Genomic DNA, 11,595 nt, shown 5'->3' with positions numbered 1-11,595 from the left:
AAATAAACTCAGGAACCAAAAATAAGCTTGAGAAGAATTTTTTTCTACCCAACAATTCAAGCAACCAAACAAAGGTTTTTTTTTTTAACCACCATAATCCTGTCAACCAAACATGGGATTTTTATTTTACCAGGATGCTTCTAGGACTTTTTTTTTTTCCCACCTATCTCCCAGGGTTTTTTTTTCTCCCACATAACTCCTAGGAACAAAGAAAAAACCCGGCAACCATACAGAGCATTAAGGGTGCGTTTGGATTGCTGGAATAGAGATTTTGAATTGGTATCTGATACCGTTTTAGGGCTTTTCCGTTGTTTGGGGAAATTTACGGAATGGAATGGGAAAGAAAATATGATACCGGGCAGAAAAAGGAAGGGGATTTTTGGTGCAACATGATATCTTCCTAGGGAGGTGGTATTCTTATTCCTAGAATTAGAGAAAATTATGGCGAAAATATACTCTCACTCTTTACACGATTTTTTTATCGATTTTGGCCACCTCCTTCCCTCTCAAGCGTCAAAACAAGCTCTCTCTCTCTCTCTCTCTCTCTCTCTCTCTCTCTCTCTCTCTCTCTCTCTCTCGCGCGCCATTTCCAGGTATAGAAAATGAAACCTCTAATCATATGCTTTTAAGTTTTTCCCCCTTCTTCTATGGTTCTTTTTTTTCCCCTCATTTTTACTAGATACTGAGATGTTTGAGAAAGATATGCCCTAGTTTTTTCACGTTTGAAATCTGCATTTCTGTGATTTTTAATTTTATTTTATGGATCCTTTTTCCTATAATTTTTGTGTGTTTAATATTTTACCATGTGTTAGGAATTAACAACGCATCAGAATAATGATGCAAAGATAAACGAAAATCACACAAACATAATACCAGATTTATGTGGTTCATCCAACCAGTTTAGTATAGGCTACATCAACGACAGAGCGACAAGCCAACGATTCCACTATTCTGAAGAAGATATTACAAACCCTCACGCATCTCACTATGGTGGCTTCTGATATCACATCATTTTATATGGCGTTCTCAGACGCGTTACAAGAAAAGAAAAAACCCTAATTCATAAAAGTACAAAACTAACCCCAGATTAGACTGAGATCAGGCTTCACCAATAACACCATGGATTCAAACTATAGCAGCAATAACAATTGATTTTTTAATGCCCAAAATAACTATAGCAGCAATAACAATCGATTCCCCCTCTTTAGAAATCTAAACAATAAACAAGTCCTTCTCGAAAGAAGAGAATGCCTTGATTCATCCATGCAGTGTCATTCCAATCCGCAAGGGAATTGAAATTAGTCATACTCAACCAGAACTTCCAATTTAGTGCGGAAACGAAAGTCATTCGATGGGTGGAGCTTGAGGATACAAAGAGGCCAGAATCCATTTCCACACTATTGAATAGGGGCAGCAACAAGGTCCATGGAAACAACAATCTCACCCTTCAACAGTGTATATTGGATTCCATAGGGTCAACAAATTATGATTCCAAACTCGCCATCACAAACCATCCCATAGGGTCAACAAATTATGATTCCAAACTCCCCATCACAAACCATCTACAATAGAAATCCATGTTCCATCAAATTAAAGACAGAAAGGATGCATACAGTTCTATATTTGACAAATTATGATCCCAACCACATCACAAACCTTCCACATGTTCCATCAAATTACAGACAAAGAAAGGAAGCATATGGTTCTTTCAAACTATTAAAAAACTCCATTGAAGTAACACTGTGGGGCTGGGTGGATACCCACTTCATAGGGAAGTTCTTGATTATTACCTTAGGCCCAGTTTTGGATTGGGTGTGGTGGGTGGATTGGGTGCTTATTTATTATTAGTATGGTATGCGAGGACTGCATACAAGGTCTGAATCACAGTAAGAACAAGAAGGAATGCTGCAGCCAAACGCCACTCACGAACTCTTGTGCTCCACCTCTTCATTCTATTCTCGTTCCCTTTTATGATCGTGTATTCGTACAACGCATCTCTCACTTCGCAAAGAGGACTATTAGTATCAAAGTATATGTCCCTTGCAAGCTCTTGAGTTAGATCGGCAATGGCTTTGTCACTGTCAAGCGTGCTATATAAAATCCCATGCGAACGGAGCAAGCGAGCATCCTTCTCAGACTTGATTAAACCATACATAAAGGCAACGAAGGAACTCACTTCGTGGCCTGCACGGTGGTGAAGCCGCTCGAAGGCGAGGACATTTAGGTAGAAGGATTTGGCTCCACCTCCGACTATGAAAACTGGGAGACTAAGGATGCCATTACTGAATGTTATATCTCTGACGCTTTGTGTTTCGCTCCGCTTTAACTTAACTCTGACATCAAACAGGTCTGAGAACGACGGCATGATGGCACTGGATAAATGACTGCGGGGTTTGCTGATGGGCCAAAAATTTATGGATGATTGACTGCTGGTGTTTGCTGGTGGCCAAAAATTTAAGGAGTAAAGACTGCTGGTGTTTGCTGGTGGGCCAAAAATAATGAGCTTTCGGACTATGTCCAACATGTGTAGGCCGTCCCTTATGTCTGGGTCTGGTTTCATTGCAGGTATAAAGAACGTCGCCACAAGAATGTTCAAGAATGTGTAATGCTGCGTAAAATTAAAGAGATAATGTTAGCTCTCTTTCTCGAGTGGAAGATGCTAAAAAGATTTTCTTTCTAATGATTTTGTATTGAAGGAACGTAGGTATACCGTATACAAGGAGAGGAATGGCCCCAAAGTGAGCTACTATATTAAAAATAAGGGATTTGCTAAAAAGATTTTCTTTCTAATGGCTTGTTGCATGTGAGAGCAGCCACCTCATGGATGAAGACAAACTCTTCTAAAAAGTGAGCCCCTAATGAAGGGTTTAGATCATCTAATTATTGTGAGCTGCTCCGATCAGTCAAAAGGAACGACTGAAAAGTCCAACTAAAGTGGGTGGAGTTTCAGGCTAATTTTGCAGCCATTTTTAGGGAAAGGGGTTGGAAATAACATTTCTAGACCAGAAATTGGATGGATGATGGGTTTTGGGGAAAAGACTCACCTCTTGTCTCCCCATAACGTGCCATTCAATAGCAATTATCGTCTGAAGAACCAGCAGAGGCAACTGGTTTTCAACCATTAAAAGGTCGGATACTATATACGGAAGGATATTGACAGATCCATCAATGCTAAAAACTGGGTCGTTGATTTCATAATCGTTTCTGATCCGGGCAGATAGAAGCAAGGAAAAAGCTGGGTCCATGATATCATGATCGTTGAAACTGCAATAAGAGCGCAAGAGCTCGAGCAAAAAGAAGCCGTCTAGGAGCATAAGCTGTAAGAACTTGTCTTGATCGCGCCATTCTTCATCGAGCTGCTCATAAGAATCCATCAGATCTTTCACTTTGTTGTCCAACACCTTCCTATAATAATCGATGGTTTTCTTGGATCGTTCGAGACGGTGATGGAGAGCCCTGTGTTTATGTTCTTCCATGGATTTCAAGTGGGGCTTTCCGTGATGGTAAGGGCCAATAGAGACGATGTGAGGTTCGTATGCAGTTTTGTTGGTATTGGATATGTAAGGGGGGACTTTGTAAATGGAGTGTTTGGTCAAGCCCTCATTCGATTTAAAATCCGTGTACATGTTGTTGAAGTAGCTGATCATGTCGAGTAAACTGGTCGTCCGCCGAGGACCAGTCGGGAAAGCCATGGCCAAGTTACTTTGCAGTAGAGAAAGAGGATGCTAGAAGCCGTGCACCTCTACTCCCGGATTTATACAGCAATTCATGTGCACTCTTTCCTCCAATTTAAACACGAAAAATAAAAAAGGATGTTTCTCCGAAGGGCCGCCCAATTTGAACCGAATCAAAAAGGATGTTTCTCCGAAGGGCCCAATTTAAGGGGGGACTTTGTAAATGCTCTGTTTGGTTACGTTTTTTTGAGTAAAATAGCAGGGAATGTAATTCTCCTAATTACCCGAGGGGTGTTTGGTAGGGATTTAGTAGAAATAGGAATTTTGACCGCCGGTTATGTCGGGCGCTTGTCGGGTGACGTGGAACCCTCGAAATTCGCAGGACGAATTTCTCCAAATCGAAGGAAAAGTAGGAGAATTTCTCAGGAAAATTCACTCTTGAAATTCGCCGGACGAATTTCTCCAAATCGAAGGGAAAATGGGAGAATTTCTCAGGAAAATTCTTTTTCACCGTAATTGGTCAAGCCCTCATTCGATTTAAACTCCGTGTACATGTCGTTGAAGAAGTAGGTGATCGTGTCGAGTACACCGGTCGTCCGCCGAGGACCAGTCGGGAAAGCCATGGCCAAGTTATTTTGCATTAGAGAAAGAGGATGCTAGAAGCCGTGCACCTCTACTCCTGGATTTATACCGCAATTCATGTGCGCTCTCACGATAAAGAAGGTCACTTTCGTCTACCATGGGGGACAGCTGGGCAGCATTATAAGTCTAAAATAAGACATTTACTCTTTTGCTCTTTCGATGGAAAACACTTTGAAAAAACGGTGGGGAGAAATATTTTCACCCCTTCGCATTCGCCCCTTACAACGTGAACTAGGGGTGGACATGGTCCGGTTCGGTTCGGTTTTGGGCTAAACCCAGAACCGAACCATATATAATCGGTTCCCTGAAATTGGAACCAGAACCGAACCATATATAATCGGTTCCCTGAAATTGAAACCAGAACCGAACCATATATGTGTGGAACCAAACCGAACCAGAACCATATATAATCGGTTCGGTTCGGTTCGGTTCTGGGTTTACCCAACCTTCACCAATGGCCTTGTTTATATATGAATTACAAGCACTAACAGTAACAGTAACAAGCACAAATTTGGGCAATGCAAAACTTATATGAAGGATGAAGAAGTACAAACAGATGGGATAATAATGTACAAATTTTGGCAATGCATGAAGCCATGAACTACAAATTTGGAAAATAATAAGGCCCTAATATCCAAAGCAAAGATTACATTAAACCAATTCGGTTCTCGGTTCTGTTCTCGGTTCTGAAATCCCAAACCCAGAACCGAACCGAATTTGCACCGGTTCCCGGATTTCTGAACTGGAACCGAACCATATAGAAATGGAACCGAACCGAACCAAATGTGCCGGTTCGGTTCGGTTCCTCGGTTCGAACCGGAACCATGTTCACCCCTAACGTGAACGGTGGTAACTTTAACACGTCAAATCACGTTAAAAGGGGACCCGTTGATTGGTCCTTTTCACCGCTTTAACTGTGTTATATGGAGATTCGAGCTCTCTTCAATGCCTTTTTCCTAACACATGGCACCAATAATTGATTTCTGTTTCTTGTTGGAGAGTGATATTTCCCCTTCCTACAGCACCAATAATTCATCCCGTTTATCACGTGGAGTGATATCCCCCTTCCTGGATAAAAACCCCTTGCTACTCTACAGCAGTACAACTACTCTCTCTCTCCCCACACACAATATGAATGGTTGGTGGGCCCTACAATTAATTTGTTTTAAACTTTGAGCAAGGTAGGCCCCACCCATGTTTTCCAAATAAACCGTACTCCCACAGTACAGGAAGACCCACATCATCCATTTGATGGGCCACACCGTAAATAGGTTGTATCTCAAAAAATCATTTCCATAGGATGATCTTAGCCCTCCAATTGAAAAAGAAATTGTAAATTATCGAAACCTTATAGATTGGATGGTGTGGGAGCCCGTTCCCATCCTGTGACGTCCCCGGGCCGCTGCAGCATGCGCGTGGTTGTGTGTCAAATGGGGTGTTTGTGAATGTCTGCGTTTCCTGTGAACTTGGGTCGGAGTCCAGATTTCAATGAAAAGGGAATCTCTGAGTGGCCATCTAGGTTAGGGCCTAGAACCGATGATTTACTCTACTTTTAGGCATGTTCTTTACAAATATCTGAGTAGGGGATATGATTAGATTCGGGGAAGGTGCTAGGCACCCCTCATGCCTGGGTAAACCTGATCTCTTGACTTGGCTTGGCATTTTTAGAGAACTTTAGCAAAAGCTTTAACTTTTTATCCTTTATTGTGATTAAGCTTAGTCCCTTTTTTTAAAGAATAAAGTAATTGAATTGTATTACCGGAAATAGGGATGTTTACTACATGATTTGGGTCCTCAAGGTATTATTCCCGAATCATGTAGCGACCGCCTCAATACGATAATTGAAACAAAAAAAGGGGTTTAGGTTTCCTCCGTTTGTCTAACACCGGTCGAGTACTAGTCTCTCGCCTCTGTTTCTCTTGTCTACGGTAGGACCAGACACAGAGTGGTGAGATAAGGAGAAGGAACAAAGCCTAACTCTAAGCTCACGTGCTCAACATACCCTATATGGGCATGGCGTACAACTATTTACGTTGTGGCCCATCATATGGACGGCTTGGATCATCCTATGCTGTGGACCATGCACTTTGTTTTGAAAATTATAGGGGGGGGCCTACAATTGGGCCTTAATATTACCGTACAACCCGCACCAAAAGATGATCCAAACCATCCATTTGATGGGCCACAATGTAAATAGGTTGTGCCCCAAAAATCATTTACACAGGATGATCGCAACCCTCCAATCTAAAGAGGTTTCCATGATACTCAGTTTCTCTTTAGTGCGTGAGCCCCACTATTTTACACATCATCTTTTGATGGAGTGCAGCACATTATAGTGTATGCACATATAGTCCAATTTTTTTTATTTTTTTTTCAAATAATGCAGTACACACAATACACAATAGGATGATCCAAACGGTCCATTTGGTGGTCCAAAATATAAATAAGTGAATCTAGAATTCTTCTTTTACCCAACTATCCTCAGATATGTGCTTACAAAACTTAAGCCACTGATTGGATAAATTCTTGTCCACGCGATTTCATTTATTTCTAACAATACCGATTATCTCATTCAAATGCAAGGTGGGCCAAGTCTGACCTTGAGAGAAGAGCAATATAAGTCAATAAGGATTGCCCTGAAGAGAACCAAACTCACTAAATGGGAAATGGAAAACTAGAGAGAATCCATTATACTTCCAGACCTTGATTCATAGCCAAAGGAATTAAGTTTTTCTAGAATAAGATTTCTAGTTCATATGAAGCCAAAATTTCAGAAAAGAGTGGCGAGTAACAATGGATTCAACAACCACCTTTATTCTATTTCCCGATATAATGGTATACTCTCCTCTACTAAGCACCTAACTCGCATGAAGACCTCACATAGAATTCTAAATGTGAATAGTAATGCCTTAATCTATTCACAAATCTTTTCCGGAGTACTTACTAAATAGGAATCATAATATACAAAGGTATGGTATTAATTCTAGGCCATATCAAACTTAAAAGATCCATACTTTTTGTGTCATTTATTATTCAAGATAATGGCACTTGATACTAAGTTCACTATTTAATTGATAATGCTAAGGCTAGTCTATATCTTCGGGACTCTAATGTTGCCATTTAGAATAACCAAGAGGTGTGTCGTAAAGTGAGCACAACCAAGGTTCTGAATCTAAAGCCTTCCAAAATGTGCTCAAAACTACAACTTTGGTGAATATACTTTAAGGTTATCAAAACACATCATAAGAGTATTTGCAAGTGCTTCAAACGATCCTCTAAAATATTCACTAACTACATTCAAGAACTCCTTCACATTTTTGAGTCTTAAAAACATCTCGAATTGCATAAAAAATGGAAGTCTACCATTACTACTAGATTGATACTAACATTGAACTCCCACTATTCATAAGCATCTTTTAGATGTGGGTTTAGTGAGCCTGTCATTCAATGATGCATACTCTAGCCTTTTGTAGTCTTGAATTATGCAGATCTATTCCATCACTTGCTAAGGTTTCTGACCCACTAAAGTACCCAACATAATCGGTATCTAGAAAAGCCACTAAGATACCAACAACTTCAATGTCACAGACACAGACTTGCAGTTCCAAACATGCTTACTTCTTATAACACCTATTCAGTCCACAAATGGAGTATAATTAACTCAATCCACGATTTTAATCAATCAAACTGAAAAAAATGACTAAAATGTATAAAATCATGATGATAGATAAGTGTGCTTCTAATTAGATACTATATGTACCATCATGGGCCGTCCGTTGGGCCGTGCCACGATGCAGAATTGGTTTCTACTTTAGAAAACACAATACCATGATTATGAAGAGACACTGGTGTATAACCGTGGGTCGTCCGTTGGGCCGTGCCACAGCACACAATTGGTTCTCAAATACAATACTCAGTCATTCATCTTTAGGGAAAATAGTTGGATTGCCCAGAATCACAGAAACACATAAATGTGATCCTTACGAAACGTCAGACGTGTCATTGTGGGCTGTCCGTTGGGCTGTGCCACAATACACAAACGATTTTCAATTCAGGCAATCACAATATTGTGATTCTGGCGAGACACCAGGCGTGTCACGGCACACAATTGGCTCTCCGTTGGGCCGTGCCACCGTGGGCCGTCCGTTGGGCCGTGCCACGGCACACAATTGGCTCTCCCATGAGACCAACTAGGGCCAAATAACCTAGTACTATGGGCACACATCACCGTTGAGCAGAAGCACAACCCCAAACCGAGTTACCCAGGCCTAGCCTCCTCGCACCGCCTATTTGTGCAAAGCAACAGTCATCCGTTGGGCTGAGTGTTGTTCTTGGACAAACAGACGCAACTCAAAGTGGTTTCATAATTCATAAGGTGTCACTATATGCGACACATTTTTCAAAATTAACCACTTAACCTTAAGCGATTCCATTTCCCATGTGGAATCGAGGTTCTTTGTTCATTTGTTCATTCAAATAAGAAGATAACAATCTATAATCAACTTGAACTAATGAACAATATGTACAAACAAGCGTATGGTCTCACATGTGACTTTAACAATAAGTTAAATCACTAAGTTATATGCAAAGCACAACGCATATAAACAATATTAGTCTTTTAATAAATTTGAAACCAAATGAGTCAACTGCCTTAATTAGAATAATAAATCAGTAATAAATTCATTAAAAAATCACTGCCCTATTGCATTTGGCTAAGTTCCTTAAGAGTTTGGAATCATAATCAAACTCAAAACACACTTTAAAAGCCCAAAAGTAATAAAGATTGCTGGACTCATATCAAATAGTGTTTAAATGCCGAAACTGAAAACATAAATGAATTTAGAAGGGCCAAAACCCTTGGAACTGATCTAACCCTAGCCCCAAACCTCCAAACTTTGATTTAAAATCACACTTATAAAATCAAAAGTCTTTTGAAGTTGCACTGTCACTATATTATGCAGTGCTCAAATGCCAAAACCGATCCCTAAGATGGGTTCAGAACGGTCTAAAACCTTAGGAACCAGTCTAATCCGAGCCCAAAACTCCAAAACTTTTGACTCAAAACCAACTTGAAAAATCAAAAGTTTCTGAATTTACACTGTACCTATATGATATAGATCCTAAATGCCAAAACTGACCCAAAACATGGATTCAGAAGGGTGCAAAACCCCCAGAACCACTATAATCAGGCAAAAAATATCACAAAAATGGGCCAAACCGAGTCAAACACAGATTTGAGCCGTTTGGGCCGGGTAGGGCCAAGCCGTCTGGTGGGCTTAGAGGGTCTACTGGGCCCTTTCTAATTGAAAAACCGATCGCGGATCCTTGATGGGCCCGCGTGGCCCGGTTCGGCCTGCGAAGCCCGACACTATTCATCGTCTTCTTCATTAAAATAGTGAAAATTCCAGCAAAATCAGAAAAAAACACTGAAAATTTGATTTATCATTGCGGCTTCGTTTGAAGTCTAATTGAGGCGCACGACACGCCGTTGGACTCATCTCGGAACGAAATTTGTAACCATGTCAAAAAATCACCGGTGGGAGCAACCGTTTTCCGGCGGCACGCTGTTTTCCGGCGATGTGCAAAGCGTTCCAAAAATTAAAAATTTCATCTTTAAATCGCCACCAAACGCAATCCAGACATCAGATCGACGAACCGTTTGTTGCGTTGGATTCGTGGGAACACAAGCAACATTTCAGTGCCACTCAATAGTCGATCAGATTGGTGGACTGATGGCAGAAATCAAAATACGAGGTTTTTATACCGCTAAAACCCTATTCCAATCAAATTTTCACCAAATTTGTGATTTTCTCTCCGTTTTCTCGCCTTAACCGTGGCTTTGATACCACATGTAAGTGTTCATCATAACAGGAACACGGGTAACGGATCTTTGGCGGTCCAACTTTGAGAAAAACGCAATTAACAATATGAATTGAATTGAAATAGAAAAGCAACATACCGGAAGCCATGCATGTTGTTTTCTTATTATGTCGGAAAGAATTTCTCTTTGAGTTTCTCCTTGCTCCACAACCGACGGTGATGGGGACCGGCTTCTTCTCCCTTTTGCTGTGGATTGCAAAGGATGGGCTGCGATAATGGATGTGTGCAAGTAGGGACCCATGAAGAGTTTTATAGATGTTTAAGGGAAGGGACGCAACTCCTCATCACGCTGGTTCATCCCTCAAACAACCTTTCAATACATTTACATCTCTTCTCTAAATGGTTATGTCTTTTCATATAACCAAAACTAACCAACAAGTATGATCTCGGCCGTCGATCTTGCTAAGGCCACAACCATGGTTAGGATTATTTCCTAACATTCCGACCTTGAAAACGGCAGGCTGCATAGGATCAAGTTGAAAAAACTTTGACTCGAGATCGGGAAGCTGGGTCCCTTGCACGTATTGAGGCAAATGTCTAAATAATTCTATTGGGCAAATATGCCTCTTATTTGACCTACAATCTGCATCACTGCTAGTCACTCTCGATGTAAACTACTGTGCCAAATGGTGCTTTGGTGCTATATTGATACTAGACATCTTGTGGAATCTTGTTTCTTCCATCTTTTTGTCACTATTGTTGATTATAGCTTGTTTGTAACTGTTGTTTATTTTTAAAGTCTAATTGAGATTCTGCATCAATCATGTGGCACATTCTCGTATTGTTGCTTTCTTGTAAAATAAAGGCACTTGAGCATTCACGGGAACGAGGAGCAAAAATTTATGCTGAGGTTCGAGGCTATGTGATGTTAGGTCTTCTTTTCAGACATTCATATGGATAGACTTATAGTTCTCTGTAATTCTTTTGATTGATCTGTTAATGAGATATTTGTTTTCTATTAGGTGATGGATATCACATAACTCAGCCACACAGTGATGGTAGGGGAGCTATTTTGGCCAGCCTGTGGACCCCAGATCCGGGACGGGCGTGGAGGGACGTGCCCCCGCGCGAGTCTCTCTAGATCGTCCACGTGAAGGAGAGCCCCACCAAGGAACTCTCGAAAGAGTGCCCCTCACAGCATGAGCGGCGATGTAAAGTGAGATACCTCTCGATTCGGGGACTAGCCCAGATTCGAGGCGTACCTTAAACAAAGAAGAGTCGCCATCCAAGGAAGTGGGCCCTGGATCCCATGCTGTGCTCTGTTGCAACGGATAACCAGAGATATAAAATAGGGTTCGTGCCTGATGACGAATGGGGAAGGGATTAGGCGCCCCCAATTCGCCCAAGTGCTAGCACCTGGTCTCTTATGCCATTTATTATTAATTTTGAAGAGTTTTGG

General features: G+C 41.1%; 1 protein-coding gene across 1 annotated transcript; it reads right to left on the bottom strand.

Moving 5' to 3' along the window:
- Window positions 1-1,563: 1,563 nt before the first annotated feature.
- Window positions 1,564-4,337, bottom strand: LOC143851301 (UPF0481 protein At3g47200-like). The gene is made up of 2 exons (XM_077360681.1): window positions 3,045-4,337; window positions 1,564-2,608 (listed from the first exon to the last, which is right to left on the bottom strand). The coding sequence occupies exons 1-2, from the start codon at window positions 3,690-3,692 to the stop codon at window positions 1,835-1,837; spliced, it is 1,422 nt and encodes a 473-aa protein (XP_077216796.1). The 5' UTR covers window positions 3,693-4,337; the 3' UTR covers window positions 1,564-1,834.
- Between the last annotated feature and the right edge of the window lie 7,258 nt (window positions 4,338-11,595).

This window comes from Tasmannia lanceolata, unplaced genomic scaffold (assembly GCF_043159265.1).
Source record: "Tasmannia lanceolata isolate RefF3 unplaced genomic scaffold, GAP_Taslan_0.1 ptg000018l, whole genome shotgun sequence".
Taxonomy (NCBI): Eukaryota; Viridiplantae; Streptophyta; class Magnoliopsida; order Canellales; family Winteraceae; genus Tasmannia; species Tasmannia lanceolata.
Note: the sequence above shows the minus strand (reverse complement) of the source record. Positions and strands in the feature narration are given on the sequence as shown.